The sequence below is a fragment of the Platichthys flesus genome, chromosome 9, assembly GCF_949316205.1.
Source record: "Platichthys flesus chromosome 9, fPlaFle2.1, whole genome shotgun sequence".
NCBI classification, from domain to species: Eukaryota; Metazoa; Chordata; class Actinopteri; order Pleuronectiformes; family Pleuronectidae; genus Platichthys; species Platichthys flesus.
Window position 1 is genome coordinate 12449438 of NC_084953.1, and position 22718 is coordinate 12472155.

Consider the following 22718-nt stretch of genomic DNA (forward strand, 5'->3'; position numbering starts at 1 on the left):
AAAATCCCACGTCTGCAATGTACTATCTCCTGTTTGTCTATTATCAGCGGCCGCATCAGTGTTCTTTGAGAAGGAGCTGGAGAACAAAGTGGTAATGGAGGGGAAACCTGTGCTGATGTCTTGTGAAGTTTCCAACGCTAATGTCCCCGTCACCTGGAAGAGGGACAACACTGTGCTGGAAGAAGGAGGGCGATGCATTCTGAAGAAGAACGGCCCCACGCACTCTCTGGAGATCAGGAAATTGCTTCTGGAGGATGCTGGAGAGTACTGCTGCATCACCAGAGGCAAGAGGACCACCGCCAAGCTGGTCGTGAGGGGTAGGTGATCGATGGAAATTCATCCCTCATTCTCATACATTTGGCTTATTGATTCACATTGCAAGAAGTGTCGCATGAAAAGAACTAACTGGCTGTTCTCATCTAACTCATGGAAAGCATATCAGATTCCGTCTCTAAAAATCCAGCTGTATATAGCTGCCTCTTCCTCCATAGAGCGCGTGCGGATTGTAACCGGGCTGCAGGACGTGACGGTGACAGCAGGGGAGGATGCAGTGTTTGTGTGTGAGCTGAGCCATGCTGATGTGAGTGAAGGTGTCTGGTGGCTCGGATCCAGCCCCCTGCAGAGCAATGAGATGAACCAGATGACCTGCCGTGGGCGCCAGCACCGACTGGTCCTCACCATGACAACACCGGAGGAAACGGGCACGGTGGCGTTTGTGATCGGGGAAGAGCGGACCTCTGCCTCTCTGCTAGTGGTCACTAAGCCCAAAGGTGAGAAGACACATGGGCACAAATAAAGTTTGCATTGATTACTTTCATCTGCAATTTCGCACATATGAAATACAATTTTACTAACTCAGTGTATCTCTTTTATTTCATGTGATTTCACATTGCAGTTTTATTCGAGGAGAAGCCCAAAGACATTGTGATCATGGAAGGAGAGACAGCCACCATGTCCTGCACGATCTCTGACTTTACCTCCACTGTTATCTGGAGACGGAACCACATTCCCCTGAGCAACAGTGATAAATATGACTTACGTAAACAGGGTAGAGTCAACCTACTGCTTATCCGTGACACGGAGCCTCTGGATAGTGGCATATACTCCTGTGATACGGGAGACATGCAGAGCAGTGCCAAACTCAGCGTTACAGGTAAAATCTAACTAATAATGCCATTGGAATTCTTATTGTTATAACTGCTTAGTTACATTACATCAAATTATACTATGAACTACTACATCATATTACTCCAAATGTCTGCAGCCCTGTTCTTTTTCCCATATTTTCACAGAGCTCCCTCCATTCTTCCAGGAGGAACTGCAGAGTGTGGAAGCCACGGAGGGAGGTTCGGCCTCGCTGTTCTGTGAGCTGTCTAAACTGGGAGTGCCGATTCAGTGGAAGAAGAACAGGCTGCCGCTGAGATCCAGCAGGAAGTACGAGATGAAGCAGGACGGCTGCCTACTCCAGCTGCACATCAAGGAGCTCAGACTCGAGGACAGTGGCAGCTACTCATGTGAGGCAGGAAGTGTAGAGACCACTGCGATGGTGACAGTAAAAGGTGAGAGAAGCTGGATCTGTGCATCACATGTACTTTACAGATTTCTGTGTCAAGGCATTTCCGCCCTTATATTCCAAAATGCTACTTTATGAATATATTTTAGTCAAGCCCACATACTAGCATCAAGTATGGCAACACTAACATTCCTTATATAGTCTGAAACTGCTTTGAAAAGGAAATATTACACGCATCTCACAGATTGTAAAGATGTCAAATAGTTGTCATCATCCCTTTTTCCCAGAGCTGCCGCCATTCTTCAAGAAGGAGCTGAGAAGAGTGGAGGCTGAGGAGGGGCGAGCAGCCTCCTTGTGCTGTGAGCTGTCTAAACCTGGAGTGTCAGTGCAGTGGAAGAAGAGCACCCTACCACTTAGGGCCAGCAGGAAGTACGAGATGGAACAAGATGGCTGCCTCCTTTATCTTCACATCAAGGAGCTCACACCTGAGGACAGTGGCAGATACACATGTCAAGCAGGAAGTGCAGAGACCACTGCAACTGTGACAGTGAAAGGTGCGTTTGAAGATTCATTAGGCAAACATCACAGTGTCAGCGATATCTAAATCAATTGAGTTATTCACTTATTTATTGTCCTTATCTAAATTAAGATATGAAGTGATATTGGGCAAAACACTTCAGACAAATAAGCCACAAAAAACACAACATAATCCATTACTTCTTATCCGTCTCAGAGCTCCCACCATTTTTCAAAGAGGAACTGCAAAATGTGAGGGCAGAGGAGGGATGTTCTGCCTCCCTGTGCTGTGAGGTGTCTAAACCTGGGCTGTCAGTGCAATGGAAGAAGAACAAGCTGCCATTGAGAGCCAGCAGGAAGTATGAGATGAAACAAGATGGCTGCCTCCTCCAGCTGCAGATCAAGGGGCTCAAACCCGAGGACAGTGGCAGCTACACATGTCAAGCAGGAAGTGTAGAGACCACTGCGACTGTGACAGTGAAAGGTGAGGGTGCATTTGGAAATCTAAACGTTTTTGTGGTGTCAGAAAGCTCTAAATTGGGAAAGATTAAACACACCAGAAAATTTCAAACAATTGAATGTGCTATCCATTGCACCAATATTTCCCAGTGGAGAAAAAATCCCTAATTTATCACAAATATTTTCTAAATCTTATTTAGCCTTACATTGAGAATGTCTCAAATGCCTGTTCGCATGCAAAAATTCTCTAAATACTTTTCTGTATTTCCCAGAGATCCAACCATTTTTCAATGAAGAATTACATAATGTGGAGGCAGAGGAGGGTGGTACAGCCTCACTGTGCTGTGAGGTGTCCAAACCTGGTCTGTCAGTACAATGGAAGAAGAACAGACTTCCACTAAGAGAAAACAGGAAGTATGAGATGAAACAAGACGAATGCTTCCTCCAGCTGCACATAAAGGATCTCAAACCCGAGGACAGTGGCAGCTACACATGTGAAGCAGAAAGTGTAGCATCCACTGCGACTGTGACAGTGAAAGGTGTGTCGGCATTTGGAAATTGAAAAGTTTTAAGCTTTCAGAAAGCTCTAAATCTTGAACGATTAAACACACTAGTAATATTCAAATCATTGATAATCTGAATTTGCTGAAGCTCAGTATTTCCCAGTGGACCAAAAATCACTCATTTATCGCAAATATTTTTACATATTATTTAGACATAATTTGAAAATATCTCAAATGCTATTTCTTATATAATGTTCTGAAACTATCTAATACTTTATTGTATTTCCCAGAGATCCAACCAGTTTTCAATACAGAATTGCAGAATGTGGAGGCAGAGGAAGGAGGTACAGCCTCACTGTGCTGTGAGGTGTCCAAACCTGGACTGTCAGTGCAATGGAAGAAGAACAGACTGCCACTAAGAGCAAACAGAAAGTATGACATGAAACAAGATGGCAGCCTCCTCCAGCTATACATAAAGGATCTCAAACCTGAGGACAGTGGCAGCTACACATGTCAAACAGGAAGTGTGGAGACCAGTGCAACTGTGACAGTGAAAGGTGAGTGTGCATTAGGATTCTGACTGTATCAGAACATTCTTTTTAACAATGGTTTCCTACATATACTTTATTATAAACCCTCCAACTTAATATATAGGTAGCCTGGAGAAAAAAAATAAGGTTTTCAAAAATGTCGGTCCCGCTGAGGTTTGAAGCTTCATCCAATTCACAGCGGTTCGATACAGTTTGTTCTTGCTTTTTGTTTCCAGAACTCCCTCCATTTTTCAAGACAGACTTACAGAGTATGGAGGCTGAGGAGGGAGATGCAGTCTCCCTGTCCTGTGAAGTATCTAAACCTGGTCTGCTAGTGCAATGGAAGAAGAACAGACTTCCACTGAGAGCCAGCAGGAAGTACAAGATGAAGCAGGAAGGCTGCCTCCTTGAGCTCCACATGGAGGAGGTCAAACTTGAGGATAGTGGCAGCTACACATGTCAAGTAGGAGCTACAGAGACCTCTGCATCCGTGACAGTGAAGGGTGAGTGAATTTGACCAATGAGAAAATATTTGAGTATTTGCTCTGTGAACTTTTAACATCGTAACAAAAATGTAGTTTTTTAGTTTGCCTCAAGTTTCTAGAAGGTGTGATGATGAGATAACATCAATTTCACCATTTATAATTTAATTTGTGTTGCAGCCTGGTTGAACAACTCCTGATAATGTCTGCTATGCATTTGTTATATCTCATGCAATCTATTATCAAATTAAACCTAAGATGCATAATGTTTATTTTTTCTTCCTTACCCATTTTGCAGAGCTTCCTCTATTCTTCAACAAAGAATTACAAAGTGTTGAAGCTGAGGAGGGAGGTGCAGCTTCCCTGTTCTGTGAGGTGTCTAAACCTGAAGTTTCAGTGCAATGGAAGAAGAACAGACTGCCACTGAGAGCCAACAGGAAGTATGAGATGAAACAAGATGGCTGCCTGCTCCACCTGCACATCAAGGAACTCAAACCTGAGGACAGTGGCAGCTACACGTGTCAAACAGGAAGTGTAGAGAGCACTGCGACTGTGACAGTAAAAGGTGTGTGCTTGTGAGTGCGGTAGTGTAATTAATCTACAAACTCTCGGATATCAGGGTGTACTGCATAAAAGTTTCAAAAACGTAACTATTATCGTCTGAATTATCTTAAACTCAATACATTTTTCACTGTAGCAAAGTCCCATTAAATGAAAGCGAATTCGCATCCCGAAAACTAAATGTATGTCAAGGTCTCATTTGCATACCATGAATAATGTCTTGTTCTTCTCTGTGGTGCATACCTAGAGCTGTTACCATTCTTCCAGAAGAAATTAAAAAATGTGGAGGCTGAGGAGGGAGGTGAAGCCTCCTTGTGCTGTGAGGTGACGAAACCGGAGGTGTCAGTGCAATGGAAGAAGAACAATCTGCCACTGAGAGCAAACAGGAAGTATGAGATTAAAAAAGATGGCTGCCTCCTTCACCTGCACATCAAGGAGCTCAAACCTGAGGACAGCGGCAGCTACACATGTCAAACAGGAAGTGAGGAGACCACCGCAACTGTTACTGTCAAAGGTGTGTGCAATTTGGCAATGTGCAACAAAATGTTACCATATCAACAATACTCTCAGGTCACAGAGAACTCATTTTATTGTCATTTAAATTCCATTTTGTGAGGGATTCAAGTTTCTGGCAATCATTAAAGTTCAATCAAAGGAATTGGTACCTGTCCGCCATGTAGACACATGTAGGGAGACACATCTGGAAATGTCTTAGGCACGGTTTCAATGATGTTAATCCACTGTCCCCCTCTTTCTGACAATGTTTCACAGAGCTTACCCCATTCTTCAAGAAGGACTTGCAGAGTACGGAGGCTGAGGAGGGAGATAAAGTCTCCCTGTCCTGTGAGGTGTCTAAACCTGGTATGTCAGTGCAGTGGAAGAAGAACAATCTGCCACTCAGAGCAAACAGGAAGTATGAGGTAAAACAAGATGGCTGCCTCCTCCACCTGCATATCAAGGATCTCAGACCTGAGGACAGTGGCAGCTACACATGTCAAGCAGGAAGTGTAGAGACCACCGCAAGTGTGACTGTCAAAGGTGTGACCGCATTTCCATAACACTGACTGTTTCAGGATTTTTTAAAGCTAAAGCTGCATATAATATGTTTAGCTGTTGTCTTTATCTTACCTGGACTGTTTTATAAGCCCCCAATGTTTGTCCCCAGAACTCCCTCCATTCTTCAATCAAGAATTAAATAATGTGGAGGCAGAGGAGGGAGGTACAGCCTCACTGTCCTGTGAGGTGTCCAAACCTGGGCTGTCAGTGCAATGGAAGAAGAACAAACTTCCACTGAGAGCAAACAGGAAGTATGAGATGAGACAAGACGGTTGCTTCCTCCAGCTGCACATAAAGGATCTCAAACCTGAGGACAGTGGCAGCTACACATGTGAAGCAGAAAGTGTAGCATCCACTGCGACTGTGAGAGTAAAAGGTATGGCCGCATTTGGAAATCAAAAAGTGTTATGGTGTCAGAAAGCTCTAAATTGGGAAAGATTAATCACGCTAGTAAATTTGAAATCATTGTTCACCTGAATTTAGTGAAGCTCAGTATTTCTCAGTGGAGCAAAAACCACTTATTTATCGAAAAATATTTTATGCATCTTTTTTAGCCTTAACTTGAGAATGTCTCAAATGCTATTTCTCATGTAATTTTCTGAAACTATCTAATACTTTATTGTATTTCCCAGAGATCCAACCATTTTTCAATACAGAATTGCAGAATGTGGAGGCAGAGGAAGGAGGTACAGCCTCACTATCCTGTGAGGTGTCAAAACCTGGGCTGTCAGTGCAATGGAAGAAGAACAGACTGCCACTAAGAGCAAACAGAAAGTATGACATGAAACAAGATGGCAGCCTCCTCCAGCTATACATAAAGGATCTCAAACCTGAGGACAGTGGCTGGTACACATGTGAAGCAGGAAGTGTAGAGACCAGTGCAACTGTGACAGTAAAAGGTGAGTGTGCATTAGGATTGTGACTGTATCAGAACATTCATTTTATTAAGGGTTTCTTACCTAAACTGCATTATAAACCCTCCAATTTAGAATGAAGGAAGCCTGGAGAAAAAAACTTCAGTTTAAAGAAATGTCGGTTTTCACTGAGGTTTGAAGCTTCATCCACCTCACAAATGTTTGATGCAGTTTTTACTTGCCTTTTCCCCCCAGAATTCCCTCCTTTCTTCAAAAAGGACTTACAAAGTGTAGAGGCTGAGGAGGGAGGTGAAGTCTCCTTGTCTTGTGAGGTATCTAAACCTGTGCTGTCAGTGCAATGGAAGAAAGACAGACTGCTGCTAAAAGCCTGCAGGAAGTACAAGATAAAGCAGGACGGCTGCCTCCTCGAGCTCCATGTTGAAGCGCTCAAACCTGAGGACAGTGGCAGCTACACATGTCAAGCAGGAAGTGCAGAGACGACGGCAGCTGTGACAGTGAAAGGTGTGTGCTTGTCAGGGTGCATTTCTCATGTGCATGAGAAATGTTATTCCATTATCTCTCAAACTCTAGCAGATAGGAGTTGTATACTTAGATGTGGTTGTGTGAAATGTCTGGAGCTCATACAATTGGCCACATACAGTGTAGGCTAAATTCAAAGATGAAATCCACCTTATCTGGCATTGTCTCCAGTCATATTTTGCTTTCTTCTAACCCATCTAGAGCTGCCTCCATTCTTCAAGAAAGACTTAGTAAGTGTGGAGGCTGAGGAGGGAGGTGCAGCTTCCTTATCCTGTGAGGTGTCGAAGCCTGGAGTGTCGGTGCAATGGAGGAAGAACAATCTGCCACTGAGACCAAACAGGAAGTATGAGATGAAACAAGATGGCTGCCTCCTCCAGCTGCACATCAAGGATCTCAAACCTGAGGACAGTGGCAGCTACACATGTCAAGCAGGAAGTGTTGAGACCACTGCAACTGTGACAGTGAAAGGTGAGTGGATCAGGAACAAATTAAGTTGCCATATTTTTTTACAAGCTTCGAACACACATACTGTTGTTAAAAAATAAATCTCTATCTTTTGCAAAGTGCTACAATCTACTCCACCAAAGACAGAGCCTCCCACGCTACAACCTCGAGTAAAGGGCTCTGTTTCCAAAACAACTCCTTCTCCAGATAATGAGAATTCTGGTCTCCCAGAGACCAAACCTGTTCCTCCAGAGCCCAAAAAGAGAGCTAACAGAAAAGCATCTATTACAAATTCAGAAAAAGATGTTGAGCCATTGATGGATCTGAAAAAGTCTCTGGGGGAGAATAAAGAAGACCAAAAGGGAAACCACGTTGTGAAATCTATTGAGAACGATTTTGATATTGTGCACAATACAACACAACTTGAAAAGAATGAGGAGAAGGTTGATAAGTCTGTGAGTTTACCGGAGATGGATATCAGGCCGGTCAAAGAAGTTTTGCTTGAGCAGAAACAACCCAGAAGGAATTCAGAGGACGCAGTTCAAGCTGATCTTAAATTACGTCAGTCAGAGAGGATTCTGGATGACGTTGTGGTTGAACAGACAAAGCCGGTATTAATGTATCAGGAAAGGGAAGGTGGTGTTGGGCCGAGCTTAAAACAACCAGGAAAGCCTTCAGAGGTGATAAGTGTGATGGAGAAGAAACCTCCAGGAATAATCCAGTGGACGGACGGCGAGGAAGGGCCTGTGAAGCAGCCAGAAGGGTTAATGGGGAAAGAAACAAAGGAACATGTGAAGTATACAATGAAGGAAGGTGACGAGACAGAAGAGGAACCTTTAAAACCACCAGTCAGATCTAAAGCAAAGACAGCAGAGAGAAAACAATCATCTGCGTTTGTTGTGAATAAAACTGAGGAGGTAATTCCCCATGCATTAGAGACAACTGTAAACGATTCACAAAAAGACCACGAACAGAAAGAGAGTTTAAAACAACAAGAGGCAGGAAGAGAAAAAAAGCCAGTGGTGCAGGTTCCTGTAATTCGCTTGGACAAAGCTTCAGTAGAACAACAGGAAAAGCCTTCAGAAAGAGAGGCTGAGGCTCCAAAACCACCTGTGAGGATAAAAAGTAAAGCAAAGGGAGGAACGGAGAGACAACTGTCAAGGGACACGGAGACAGATCACGAAGGACAAGAGCTAACAGGAGGTGTAGCTAAAATAAAGGATGATCAGCCAATAAAGCAGTCAGAAAGACCTGTGGTTAAAGAGGTCAAAGAGAAGCCCCGATTTGAGAGGAAACCATCTGTAACAACAGACACTGAGACGGACGAGAACATCAGGCAGCCTGTGAAAGCTTTAGAGAGAGACCAAAACACCAAACAGTCGATAAAACAACCGGTGAAACCCATGAGAAAGGAAACTGAAGCTGACAAGGAAATTAAATTGGCAGTCGAGCCCAGGAGAAGGGAGGAAGGGCCACAGACGACAGAGAAGCTAGAGGATGTTCCCCTTCTCTACATTTCTGAGGATGAAACTTTCTTAGAGGCTTTGACCGAGATACCGGTGAACCACAGCGAGATCACGCCCGTTGGTTCTGTTACTAAGGGATCAACCCAATCCTATAGTCCTCCTACGATTAATGTCCCCCAGAAGACGCCACCATCCGAGGAGGCTTCACCAGAGTTCGACATCAGCGTGGAGGATGAGCCACAATTGAAAGAGGCTGCGGTCAAGATCCAGGCTGCTTTTAAAGGATACAAAGCCCGCAAAGACATGCGACCTGTCTTTAGAGAGGTGTTCAAGAACCAGAGTGCAGATGTTCATGGCACACTCACTCTAGTGTGTGTTGTGGAAGGGAAACCCAGCACGGTGCGCTGGCTGAGAAAAGGCACAGAAATCACTAATGACCACCGCTGCCGTTCTAGAACCACAGCAAATGGTGAGTGCACGCTGGTGATCAAGAACCTGACCACGAGTGACAGTGGAATCTATACGTGTGAGGTGGTGAATAAGTTTGGTGTAACCTCCTACAATGGAAACGTCACAGTAGTGCAGCCTCAGCAGCCTGCTCCTGCAGCCCAGAAGACTGTACACCCACCGCTTGCAGCGATAACTCCTCTGCAACTTGCAGCACCGACTCCCCAGAGTCCAGGACCGATTCCAACTGCAGCTACAGATTCTGCAAACTATGTAGAAAGTGTGAGCGTCTCTCTGTGGGAGGCCTACAACCTGACGGAGCAGGATATACCAACGGGTCTGCAAGAAAGGAGAGGATCATCTCTTATTGCTGCCAGCTCCAGTGAGTAATTTGCCTATACCCAATCTATCGCCTGTAGACGTGTATGGTCAATTTGCTTGGCCACCTGTTTACACTACATTACATATGTCTTTCTTTGCGTTCACCAGTGTCGAGTCCGTCTGATTATGATACAGCTCCTGATATAACGGAACCTGTTGAGACTAGTCCTGCTGTTCCAAGGTGAGAGTGTAGAAGAAATTGTTTTCACCACATATTTTATTGCTAATCGTGTATTTTGTGTTCATAAAAATATAATATTATCACAGGGAAGAAGACCCTGTGATAATACCAATTTTAGAAGACCAAGTATCTCCAAAGGTTGATAAAGAGATGGCTGCTCCACAACCTCCTAAGCAACTACTGAAGGTCATAGGTAAGAAATGTTGATTGTTCATCTTTCCACTTCCACACCAATGGTTTCAGATATACTAGAGCTGACTTTACTGTTTTATTTGTAGGGGCTCCTGATGGCAAAATGAGGACACAATCTCCAAAGCACCATCGTGCCCACACACCCTTAGCTAGTACCGTCTCTGGATCAGAATCAGAAGGTGAAGAGGACAGCAGAGAGGTACTTTTGCATGTTTTGCTATATGTTGCATCTAAATACTATATTTATTGACCTATTCTGTGTGCTCTGTAAACATAAATGTAACAAATATGATATAAAACATGGGCTTTTTCCCCCCTCAGACATTTGAAATGTATGTGGCTCGAGCGGACTGCAGTCCTAACAGTGGGAATAAGGACAGTTTTATTCTGAAGGAGGGTCAGTTTGTGGAGGTGCTGGACTCTGTTCACCCTGACAGGTGGCTGGTGAGGACCAAGCCCACCAAAACTAGCCCCGCTCGACAAGGATGGGTGTGTCCAGCCTACCTAGAGAAGAAGAGAATGGTAGGATGTGTAAATCCAGAACTTCAGCCTGTTGCATTCTGAAACATTAACCATTTAAGTTCAGACTTTTTAGACAGAGACATCAACTTTGATATGTAATTACCAATGGAAAGGCTTTCAATAATATTAACCATGACGGTCATTTTGAACAGGAGACTTTCCCAAAAGTTAGAGCACCTCAAGAGGATCTTGATGGAATAGGGTCTTCAGGAGAAGAGTACAGGAGAGCCCTGAGGTCCGTTGTCCTACAACTGCATGCTGACATTTTAAATTACTGGTGTCACTTGTAGTTTATGTGAATTAGATTGATACAAATGTATAGGTAACATGTATTTGGACAAATTGAACCATTTTTATGATTATAGAGAATGTGTTTATTCTAAAAAAAAAAATCATAGGCAAACTGCTGATGAATCTCCAATTTGAATGAAATGTTGCCTTTCTTCAGTCAATTGGTCCAAGGCCTGGTTGATGGAGAGGAGGAGTTTGTGAAGGAGATGAAGACATTCACCTTTCACCAGCTGAATTATCTGGACACTAGTCGCCACATCCCCATTAACATCCTCGCACAGAAAGAGATCATTTTCAGAAACATCAAGGACATTGTGTTGCTGCATGACAGGTAACGCACAAGAAATATATCAAACTATATTTGATTTAATGCGTTCCAATTTTTCTCAGTTACTTCGATTCTCCTTATGCACTGTGTGTTTTTTCTACTGACGCCTCCTCTCATTGCTTTCATTCCAGGTCCATCCTGCCTGGTCTAAGAGGCTGTGCCACAGATGATGACGTGGCCATGCATCTGATCCAACACACTGAAGACTTTGAGAAGTATCTTCACTACATAGTGGGACAAGCACAAGCAGAAGCCTGCGTCGCTGACAAGGCTACCCAGCAGTATTTCAAGGTATTCAAAAAAACCTAAACATAGATATTACTGTGGAAACTACAGCTGCCAAATACCAGCATGATCAGCATCAACAATTATCAAATGTTTTTTTTAAAGCATTTATCTTACTCTTTCCACTGCAGGAGTTAACAGAGTCTAGTCAGCGTGATGCTCCCTACATGGATGTGCTCACCTTCCTCCAGAGACCAGTGGAGAGGATTCAAACCTACCAGGCTTTACTGAAGGTCAGTTTCACTCTTTTGTTTCTTTACTTTGCATTTCACTGTCAAAACCAGAATATTTGTAGACTGGATATGTATTTCAACTAAATGTATGTCAATATTTGTGCTTGTTATGCTGTTGCTCACATTTCAGTGTCTTCTTGCAATGTGTCAGCTGAATGCATGAGATGTAAATGAAAACTGTTTATTGGCAGGAGTTGATAAAGAACAAAGCCAAAAGTGGTCAGAGCTGCTGTCTGTTGGAGGATGCCTTCTCCCTGGTGTCCTGTCTGCCCTGGAGGTCTGACAACCTGCACCAGGTGTCCCTCATCGAGAACTACCCTGCTCCTCTAACTGCCCTGGGTGAACCTGTGCGACAGGTAACTACAGATGTTTTTGTAATACACTCTAGGTTTGGCTCATGGTCTGATATGAACGTCTGCAGTTGCATATAACTCTTTTGTATCCATTTGCCTTGTCTTTCATCCAGGGAGTCTTCACAGTGTGGGAGGATACTCCAGAAATGAAGACGGCCTCTAGAGGGCATCAGAGACAAGTCTTTCTCTTCAAGGACTGCATTGTGCTGTGTAAACTGAAACGAGACACACGCATGAACATTGTCACCTACACCTTCAAGAACAAAATGAAGGTAACGTAAAACTTGTGTGTCAATCCAAAAAAGATATTACATATTCTGTACTACAGTGTCCTCTCGTTTCTTTTTCCATCTTGTGACCTAACACTATTACTCACTCATCTTTCTCATACTCTCTTCTCTGATCTACTCAGCTGAATGACGTGGAAATAAAGGAGACTGTGGTCGGGGATGAAAAGTCCTGGGGTTTATGGCACGAGCACAGGGGCTCAGTGCGGCGGTACACCCTGCAGGGCCGCTCCGCACTGGCTAAACTCCCCTGGCTCAAGGACCTGAAGGAGCTCCAGCAGCGCTCCAGTCTGCCCACCAACAGTAAGTAAACACCAGATAAAACATGCCAGGCTTTGTGGCTGAATGCGTAGAGAAAACAAAGCCAGTCAATCTTCACCGGTGTAGTTCCAATGACTGAACTGAAACACAACTGAACAGTGGATATTAGCCAGGATCCTCTGCTTCTTGAACCAGAAGAGCTGCTGCTTTAACAAATTCAACCATCTCTGTTAGAATTATTGGTATTTTAGAAGTTTCCTTGCTGAATATCTGAGATAAAAGTTAGTTTTTATGACCTAAGTCCTTTTAACTGATCTATAGTTTTGCACTAATCTTGAGATTGATTATCAGTCAATTACATTACATAGATCAGAAACAGACCTTCAAAGTTAGGAGAAGGAATAAAAGAGAGTCCATTCTCCTTATTCCGAGTCAGTGACCATCCCAAAAAATTTTGGACACTGCTATTTAAAGGTAAAAATAAAGTTGCATAGTGTTGCAAATCTTTGCCTTTTCACAGAGTTGTTGAGGGGCACAGCATTATTTTTCGTAATGCCAAAACATTTTCATCAACTGCTTCATGTGTAATTCCTCTGTTTCTGGTTCATCAACAGGTCCACCAGTGTTCGAGTCCCTGTTGTCTGACTGCTTAACAAGGATAGGACAGACTATTAAACTGACATGCAAGGTCACAGGATCGCCCAAACCAGTGATCAACTGGCTCAAAGGTCAGTTTGGAACTTGTACATGAACCCACTGTTACCCATGTTGATTTTCCTCTTCATCTAAATACCTTACTCCTCCTCAGATGGCCATCCTCTGGAGGACGACCCCCGTCATATTATCACAGCGGACCGCTCTGCCACCTGCAGTCTCATCCTGGACAGCCTCACCGCAGACGACTCCGGACAGTACACGTGCTACGCTAGCAGCTCCATGGGCACTGCTGGTACTCTGGCTAAGGTTGTGGTGCAGGGTGAGTCTGTGGAGACCCTTCAGATGTTTTTCTCTCCAAAGCGTCAGTTTGTGTGTTTGTGGTTAAATTCTTTACATGCAATATGTGTGGTGTCTCTGAGCACAGGACAGATATGAGCACTTAAGTCACAATTACTTCTACTACTACAAACTTAAATACTACCACTATTTATTCTACTGCTATTACTTGTATAACTGCGAATGCTTCTAATATTCTTTAACTGCCATTGTTGGTCAGTTTGTAATTATAAGGACACAGGTGACAATTAAATGTACTTTTTATCCTTCTTGATTTTTATTTATATAATGTTGTCCTCTGCAGCTCCACCCAGATTTGTGAGTCGGCTGGAGAGTGCGTGTCTGATAGAAGGAGAGGATATCCAGTTCACGTGTTCCACGCTCAGCACTCCTCTACCCAGAATCAGGCATGTGGGAGATAAACAGAAGACATACTGTGGTTGTTATGTGATTTTTATTTTAGTCACTGTGTCTTTAAAACGCATCCATCTGTCGCAGGTGGTTGAAGGACGGCAGAGAGTTGGCTGACCGGCAGAAATACTTGATCCTGAATGATGTTCGGAGTGGAATATTGTGTCTGACAATCATCAGGGCAACAGAGGCGGATATTGGACAGTACGAGTGTGAGGTACAAACCAGATATCCTTAACACCTACAACCAATTAAGATCCTCCTCATCATCTCTGTTAGAGATCTTCTTTTAAAATTCAGTAACAGAAACAGACTTATTCCACCATGATACACCACAGGAAGCAGTCATCAGACTTTACAATTCCTCCCTCGACGAGTCAGACAATAGACCAACCCTGGACTTATTTTGCCCTCTCATCACATAACACCTACATTTATGATAATTTGTCATCTGTTGTATATCCTGTATTTTCACATGTTCTTATTCAGCTTTTTATCTAGGTTTTATTATGATGCAAATATTGTAATACTTTAACATGCTCGTACCAAAATTGTGTTTAATTTCTATTTGTTGTCTTTTTCTTGCGCTGCACATAGTTCTATACTTGGTGAGGAGTGATCAAGTATTCAAGACGCAATTTTGCCCCAGGGATCACTGAAGCTATTTTCTGATTCAGTTTGTCAATGTTTTGTTGTTCAGCTCTGGAACGAGTTTGGCTGTGTCAAGTGTAAAGCTGGCCTGTGCCCGGCTTATGTGCCACCGACTGACAATGAGAACGACCAACCTCAGGACTTGCCCCCTAAAGGTAGGACTAGCAGAGCTGCTGAAGGTAAATACCCTCCACATGTGATGGAAACCATCATGTGGTCGCTCCACACTGCCACACGGGACGAAGCACATGCCATTGTCCAGTTGTACTTTGCCCTTTCTGCATTACATCATGTGACTTCACTTTCCAACAAACTACACCCATTAGCATCAGATCCTCTTTCAACCCCAACCCCTCATCCATTCGAACAAATTTACTTCATTTTGAGATTTAACTTTATGTTTTTTACTCTTTCACCATTTCACAAACACTCACATCATAAGTACTTTCAACTACCATATCAGCTGTCACAAGATCCTCTCGGGTTATGGCACAGAGTTTGTAGTAGTTTGTGTCTGCACTGAAATGTGAATTTAGAACTATTAACTGCATTATATCACAGAATTTCTAAAATACTAAAAGCAAAAATTAATTTAATTTGTTTTCATTTTTTGAATCATGCAAATGCTAAGTGCTTAATATAAGCTTCAGTGTGTTACTTCTCTCCCAGAATGCTGCAATGACACCACATTACACCAAACCCATTCCTAAACATAACCATCTCTAATACCGACACATAGCCAATTCTAACCTGAATTCTAACATTAGCTCTCTGGTCGTGAGACCGTGTCATTATTCACCAAATCTTTTCGACTAATTTTCTTTCCTATCTAATGATTTCTAACAAAACAAGCTTGTATTTGCCATAAACCATTGGGATCTTGTGGCAACAATTCAACTTAAACACCATACAGTATTTCAGTGCATTTCTCTCACCCATAAAATTGGATGTATTTTTTATATGGAATGATTCTGTTTGTTTTTTTCATCATGTTTCCACCTTCCACTCAAGACATGGACTGATACAGACTGGATCATATTCCTCCATTAGATTCATGTTATCATCCAAAAGTCAGCCCCTGAGGTGCCATAACGAACTGTGGCCATTTAAATATAAAGTTGGCAAGTATGCCACTGTTACTTTCCTATATTATACAGTGATTTTCAACCTATGTTACTAACATTTACTGTTACTATCACATACATAAATACATTAGAATAATTAAATAAATGAAGGAGTTTCCCCAGATATTGGAATTATAAGCTGATGTTGATGAGAAAACTGCCTTAAGTTTGACAAATGATATACTTTATGTGAAATGTAAAGAAGTCTCACTCACATATTTTTTATTCTGGCTTTTGGACATTGGTTCACCATGTTTTCCCTCTCATTGTGCATAACCTAAATGTGTTTCCATCTTCCCTCTACTAGCCCTAAAGGAGGAGGTTTCCCACATGGACTGTTCCATGCAAGTCATCATTGTCACGATAACAAATAACCACTCAACATTCCCCTTTTTCCCCCAACGCATGTTCAGCTAACTCTTCACTCCAGATGGTCATGTGCTGGCCAGGTGTTCCCATAACGCCCATGCAGGGGTGGGCATGTTCCCACGTCCTGTTGGTGTGGTGGTTAAATGGGGTTAAACCCTCAAGTCTCGAGGTAAGAAATGCAATAAAACTGCTCATGGTACGTCAGGTAATGTACTCTTCCACCTTTCCTTTTTTCCAATGTTTCAATATATTTATTACAACCAAAGCCCAGTGACAATTCTTTAAAACGTAGTTGAAGATTATTTAAATCTGTGATCCACATATTCTTGCTGAGTGTCATTTTGGTCCTGATAGATGCAGACTCAGAGGGCTGGTCCACTGCCTTTGTGAAGAAGTGGTTACAGACTGATTTTAGCCCCACTTCTATCGCCAAGATGCTTTTCACTCCTGGAAACCCTGAACAGTAAGTTAAGGGTAACCTTTAAAATATATGTTTTGACCTTCCCTTTCCTTCGACGGATATTTATCAGCACGATGTCTGTGATTAGTAAATGTTTGAGTTTAATAATTTTTTCTTCAGTGAAATGAGTACTTAATAGTTAAAATGTATATGGGGTCGATTTAAATGGTGTTTTGAAAATGGTATTATGAAAAATGAGTAGTATTAAATAAACTTTTAATTTGACTCTAGATTGCCGGTAGTGTGAATTTGAGTGTAGATAGTTGTTTGTCTCTGAATATCAACCCTGTGATTGACATCCTCTCTTTTTCTCCAGAGCAGAGTGTAGCACTGAAGAGACCGTTGCCGCCACCACACCCATGGATGAGCCGGTTCAGCAGCATCTCTACCTGGAGGAAGTGGAGGAGGAGATTTACATCTCTGAACCCATGCAAGAAATTACAGACGGTATTGTTTACATATTAGCAAAACTTTATACAATAAGAGTATAACGCCTACTTAATTCAGTATGTTCATCAAGTTCTGTTTGCCTGTTCAGCTCCTCCCTCCATCCAGGTGCCCACTGAAGACCTGTGTGTAGATCCTGGTCAATCAGCTACGTTTACTGCCATCATCACAGGGAGGCCTGCCCCTCAGATCCAGTGGTACAAGGTAGGAGCACTTTAGATCAGTGGCTTCCAAATGCCATTGATTTCATCGTATGGTAAAAATCACATTCCTTCAATACAACCCATTATTTTTTGGGCTATTTTTATCGAGCAATATTTAACCACAAAATGTTTAGCGCAATTCTATCTGTCACAATGTGGCCCTGAATGAAACGCACCTTGTTGATCTGTGATAAAACCCTGCTTTTGTGATTGGAGGATGAAGACGAGCTTGCAGCCAATGAGAATGTGGAGATGGCACAGCATGGTGCCCGCTGCTCACTGACCGTAGTCTGCTCCGAGGGCGAAGACAGCGGCACATACACCTGCTTCGCCTACAACAGCTCTGGTCATGACTCGTGCCAGGCTCAGCTCACAGTGGAGGAAGGTGAGACAACAGCATGCACTGTTACACATCACAACTGGTCAATGTATCTTTATCATTAAGCATGTCGGATAAGTGGAGTGTCGTCATTACCTCAATAGTAGACCCGTCTACTGTGCAATGGTACAATCTGTGATCCCAGTTTAAAAATAATGTTGCCAGTCTGTGTGGTTGATCAACTTCATTCACAGGCTGTGGTTTGTCTCTAGGTCCACTGGAGTGTCAGGAGAGAGAGGTGGAGCTGGGGAAGAGAAGGAAGTTGTTCTCTGTCTACGATGTTCATGAGGAAATTGGAAGGTGACCTTTTTATCAATTCTTAACTTAGACACCACATTAACCCATTTAAAACAATAGTCTGTATAAGATGCTGCTAAACTGTATTTTTCCGATTACCTTAACTCCTTATAAAATTATTTCAAGTAGACGTATTCCAGTCTCATTATGTAGACATGTAAGTCATAATCGCATTGTAAAGTCCTATTTGAGTAATCAAAGCATTTTTCAAGATCAACAAATGATAGTTACAACTGCTTTGACTATGCATTCCCTGCGTCTTTGTGTTAATAATTAGTGGGACGTAGCAGGAATATGAAAGGAATATAATATTAGCAACTCGTGTAGAGATCATAAAATAATAATGTCTTATTCAGAATAGAAAATCAATTGTGTTAATGTTGGTGTCCATATAAACATGGTCACTGATGTAAAAGCAGCTAGAAAAAAAACTATTCAAGTTTAATCAAAGTTGGCATGATACCATCAGCACCATTTATTTATTTTCCCAACATACATCACATTCCTTCAACTTAATTTCACGGCATCTTTCCGACCTGGTCATCATCTCAATTTAAGAACCACTGACATTCTCCAAACTGTCACGTGTATCCTGCTAAGTTTTGACATGACCTCCATCATCTCTCTTTGATTCAGGGGAGCGTTTGGAGTGGTGAAGCGTGTGGTCCACAGAAGAACAGGTGAGGTCTTTGCTGCCAAGTTCCTGCCTCTGCGAAGCAGCACTCGGACGAGGGCCTTCCAGGAGCGAGACCTGCTCTCTCGTCTGGCTCATCCCCGAGTGGCCTGTCTGCTGGACTTCTTCTGCACCAGACGCACTCTGGTGCTGATCACAGAAATGTATCCTCCCTGTTAAACGTTACAATATGATCACTGTTTTTCAGTCAAGCTTTCTACTTGTTATGTTCAATATGTGTAGTTAAGAGTTCTTTAACACCGCTTCAAGCTGCTGTTCTCATGGACTTCTGGACCATTTATTACTGAGAGGATCAGTCTCAGAGAAAGAGGTAGGAGCTTACCTTTATTCCATATCTATATTTCAATATAATCCCCCCAAAAGATTATGCCTCTAATATTCAGCATCTTATTTCAGGTTCAGTCGTACATCCAGCAAATCTTTGAAGGTGTTGGCCACATTCACAGCATGAACATCTTGCATCTGGACATTAAAGTGAGCTTCCCTGTCCACACTGCATTATTAACTGTTGTATTATTATTATGCAGTTCCTACCTCATTTTTTATCTCCTCTTCCTTCAGCCTGATAATATCCTCATGGTGTATCCACCCAGAGACGAGATTAAGATCTGTGACTTTGGCTTTTGCCAAGAAATGGACACATCCAGACACCAGTACAGCATGTTTGGAACACCTGAGTTCGTTGCACCTGAGATCGTTCACCAAGAGCCAGTCACTGGGGCCACTGATATTTGGTGATTAAAATCAGTTTTTATACTGTGTTATTTTGTTATCTACATTTCTCTGAATTTCAATGAATTTCCAGTTGTTGTAGACTGCTTCCTCTCTAGTCATTTAATGACAATTACAATTATCTCTTTCAGGGCTGTGGGGGTCATGGCTTATCTCTGGTATGTATCACTGCTTTGGATAGTATTCTCAAAAATCATAAATATGCAGTATGTCCAAAAGGCGGGGACACGAACCATGAGTTTCTGTTGAGTGTTGACATCAGACTTGATCTTTATTTTTGACAGTCTGGTGTGTCGCTGCCCGTTTGTGGGTGAGACAGACCGTGCGACACTGCTGAGAGTGGGGGAGGGGACCCTGAACTGGGACGCGCCTGATGTCACCAGCAGGAGCCCAGAGGCCCAAAGCTTTCTCCACCTGCTTCTTCAACCAGATCCAGAGTAGGGGATCTTTTATTACTGAGACCATGCCAAACTAAATGTTATGCCTACTAAAGAAGGCATGCATAGGCAACTTGGAAACCTCACTGATTAAAGCGAGATGTTGTAGGGCTTAAACAGGTAATGGGTAAATCAAACTGACTCAAAGTGTCTGAAAGCTGCATAACCCTCTTACACATTACAGACATTAGATTTAATGCTGATATCATTGAAATACAGTTTTTTAGCTGAGCTCCAGTAATAAGCCGTCAGATTCAGCTGCAGTCATGTAGTGGTTTCCTCAGTTTACCACTGTTAGTTATGGTTCAAGGGACAACTTCACAGATGTCTGAGCACTTCTAATTTCCCTTCACTTAGGAGTCGACCGTCTGCCTTTGAATGCTTGAGCCATGAATGGTTTCAGGTGAGAAGAATCAACACATAATGTGTGTGTCAAAAGCTTTATTATATTCCAAAACATAATTATATATATAATCAAACAATTTTTGGGATCTCCGCTCAGGATGAAAATGCTGGAGAGGACACAGAGGAAATTAACACAAAGAGTTTGAGAGTATTTACCTCAAAAACAAAATGGCAGGTAAGCTGACTCCCTGGTGTCTTTAATTAAAACTAATGATAATGAAGTTAGTGTAATTACATGAGTTGTATACTCACACCACGTCATGAAATGTATCTAAGCGACACCTCTCCTCTTCCTCTTCCCAGCGGTCTTTGACTTGCATCGGGTCAGTTCTCACGTTGAGGCCCGTCCCTGAGCTGCTGGACGCTCCTCTCAGGGAGACGGCGGTGACTGTGCCTCGCGAGCTGCAGGAACACAGCAGCACCTCGGTGAGCAGCGGCTCGTCCTCCGAATACGATGAAGCTGACTCCTGGGACTTTTTCCAGCACTACAGCCCGACCGAGGAGGAGGAAGAGGAGGAGACCGAGGAGGATTATGATCCTTTAATGGAGAGAGCCCAGATCCCAGAGCCTTTCTCCAAACTCCACCTAGGTGCGGAGGAAGAGGAAGAGATGACATTAGGGGAGGAAGAAGATGGGGAGATACTAGGAGGGCGGAGTGTATTAGAGAGGAGTGTGAGCAGGGGGTCGGTGGCCTCATCGGATGCATCTTGCCAACAGACACCTCAGAGGGAGCGTAGGTTCAGCAAGGACAGCAGTCCATCTCTCCACCTATCTGACTGGGATGAGGGTTCGGGAAGTGATGGAGGTCGTATCCCTCGGGGCAGCGTGATCCGAAGTACTTTCTACAGCAGCTCTCAACAGCTTTCACCCATGTCTGCTAGACACATGTCATTACGGGACAAATTCAAGGCCAGAAAACAGGAGAGAGGCCGCAAACCACTCAGGAGGAGCTTCTCAGGACGCCTCAATGAGCCTCTGATTGAATACGTGGAGGATGAGACAGAAGCTAACCGTGTTCAGAGACGGGGATCCATCCAAGCCTCGATACAGAAATCCTGCTCTTTTGACAGCGGAGTTGGTCTCGCCCACGGCAACGTGCCCCCTCACAGGAGGAGCAGGTCCCTGGATGAGTATTCTCGTCGCTCCCCCAGTTCCCCCCCGCGCACAAAGCCGGGTGACGAAGAAGGTTCTCAAAGTCTGAAGGAAGATTTTACAGATGATGAAGTGGCAGGGAGGAAGGTGTTGGCTATTCCGAGTCCACGGCGACCCACAAGAAGAAGAGGCTCCGTCGCTCCTGCACATGGAGCCCACACACTGGGTGCAACATCTGCTCCTTCAAACTTCCTTGCTGGAAACAGAACGGTCAACAGGCAGGACAGGGAGCAGACAGAGGGAGGAAACACCCTTGCTGGCTCCCTGGGTTCTTTGGCTGAATCATTTATTCTGGAGCCCGGTGGTTCAGATTCTTCGAGCAGACTCGGCTCCTATGAGGAGCTGAGTCATGGCCATCTCGGAGGAAGATACAGATCAGGAGACAGTGAAGAGTATGATGATCACCAGGAGCCTCTGCTTTCATCATCCTCCTGCTCATTCCAAGAAGTCAAACCCAGAGGCCCATTTCCACAGGCACCGCCGCGTAACCGCACCCGCTCCAACCCCAGCTTATCACAGAGCCCCAGTCCAAGCCTCTCCTCCCTCCAGGCTCCGGAGAGGCCTCCCAGGGCCAGGGACAAGAAGGAAGCTCAAGGCCTCCAGAGGCATGCGTCAGCTCCAGCCCTGGAACTCCAGCAGCCCACAGGAAAGTCACCCAGGCTGGGACTGCTGAAGATCTTCCGCAGGCAGTCGTGGACTGGTCACTCTTACTCTCAACTGGACGACCCGGAGTTAGGACCCACGTTAGGGGAGATCATGAAGCCTGATACACCCACCATGTCTCTGAGGAAGAAAATGAGAGCTTCAGCCTCCAGCCTGACCAAGCTGTTCTCCAGATCCTCCAGTAAAGAGGATGTGAGTAAAGGTGAGTCATTTAAAATCATAATCACTTAAATACATATTAATACTGGAAATGGTTTTAAGCAGCATCCACGTCGAGAAAAAAAACACATGTTGACAATGGTTGATAAGAAGATTATTTATTTATTTCTGTTAACTCCATTCTTAGCTTTTGTGCTATATTCTTATCATCCTAATGTCTCTTTTCTTTTCTGTGTTTTTCCATTATAACAGGGCCAATAGTAAAAGGATCAGCTACGAACCCAGCCGAAAAGGAACAGGGTCTAGAGAGTCCAAAGAAGAGGACATCCAAAATCCTGCCTTCTTTCAAAATACCCAGATTCAAAAAGACAAAAGGTCAAGCTTCACCATGGGGATCATGTATTTCCTGTCTGAAATAACCTGAAATTGTACTTACTTCATCTTTGCTTAAAGCCTG

The 22718-nt window shown here is 43.5% G+C and overlaps 1 protein-coding gene across 1 annotated transcript in view; it reads left to right on the top strand.

The window, feature by feature from the left end:
• The window catches only part of obscna (obscurin, cytoskeletal calmodulin and titin-interacting RhoGEF a), a 40388-nt gene that overhangs the window by 13737 nt on the left and 3933 nt on the right, over positions 1 to 22718 (top strand). Inside the window, exons 29-76 of the mRNA XM_062395653.1 lie at positions 48 to 317; positions 492 to 770; positions 896 to 1153; positions 1293 to 1559; positions 1801 to 2067; positions 2247 to 2513; positions 2761 to 3027; positions 3282 to 3548; positions 3758 to 4024; positions 4302 to 4568; positions 4812 to 5078; positions 5336 to 5602; positions 5730 to 5996; positions 6253 to 6519; positions 6730 to 6996; positions 7216 to 7482; positions 7579 to 9753; positions 9861 to 9933; positions 10020 to 10126; positions 10212 to 10324; positions 10447 to 10647; positions 10800 to 10882; positions 11096 to 11269; positions 11398 to 11557; positions 11683 to 11784; positions 11976 to 12140; positions 12251 to 12409; positions 12550 to 12727; positions 13300 to 13413; positions 13494 to 13661; positions 13983 to 14085; positions 14177 to 14306; positions 14790 to 14895; positions 16588 to 16696; positions 17010 to 17140; positions 17232 to 17344; positions 17560 to 17728; positions 17935 to 18022; positions 18656 to 18856; positions 18963 to 19023; positions 19110 to 19187; positions 19275 to 19447; positions 19577 to 19603; positions 19730 to 19882; positions 20240 to 20285; positions 20385 to 20462; positions 20591 to 22304; positions 22514 to 22636. Coding sequence (XP_062251637.1) covers positions 48 to 317; positions 492 to 770; positions 896 to 1153; positions 1293 to 1559; positions 1801 to 2067; positions 2247 to 2513; positions 2761 to 3027; positions 3282 to 3548; positions 3758 to 4024; positions 4302 to 4568; positions 4812 to 5078; positions 5336 to 5602; positions 5730 to 5996; positions 6253 to 6519; positions 6730 to 6996; positions 7216 to 7482; positions 7579 to 9753; positions 9861 to 9933; positions 10020 to 10126; positions 10212 to 10324; positions 10447 to 10647; positions 10800 to 10882; positions 11096 to 11269; positions 11398 to 11557; positions 11683 to 11784; positions 11976 to 12140; positions 12251 to 12409; positions 12550 to 12727; positions 13300 to 13413; positions 13494 to 13661; positions 13983 to 14085; positions 14177 to 14306; positions 14790 to 14895; positions 16588 to 16696; positions 17010 to 17140; positions 17232 to 17344; positions 17560 to 17728; positions 17935 to 18022; positions 18656 to 18856; positions 18963 to 19023; positions 19110 to 19187; positions 19275 to 19447; positions 19577 to 19603; positions 19730 to 19882; positions 20240 to 20285; positions 20385 to 20462; positions 20591 to 22304; positions 22514 to 22636 — 11853 coding nt within the window. The remainder of the gene's footprint in view (positions 1 to 47; positions 318 to 491; positions 771 to 895; positions 1154 to 1292; positions 1560 to 1800; positions 2068 to 2246; positions 2514 to 2760; positions 3028 to 3281; positions 3549 to 3757; positions 4025 to 4301; positions 4569 to 4811; positions 5079 to 5335; positions 5603 to 5729; positions 5997 to 6252; positions 6520 to 6729; positions 6997 to 7215; positions 7483 to 7578; positions 9754 to 9860; positions 9934 to 10019; positions 10127 to 10211; positions 10325 to 10446; positions 10648 to 10799; positions 10883 to 11095; positions 11270 to 11397; positions 11558 to 11682; positions 11785 to 11975; positions 12141 to 12250; positions 12410 to 12549; positions 12728 to 13299; positions 13414 to 13493; positions 13662 to 13982; positions 14086 to 14176; positions 14307 to 14789; positions 14896 to 16587; positions 16697 to 17009; positions 17141 to 17231; positions 17345 to 17559; positions 17729 to 17934; positions 18023 to 18655; positions 18857 to 18962; positions 19024 to 19109; positions 19188 to 19274; positions 19448 to 19576; positions 19604 to 19729; positions 19883 to 20239; positions 20286 to 20384; positions 20463 to 20590; positions 22305 to 22513; positions 22637 to 22718) is intronic.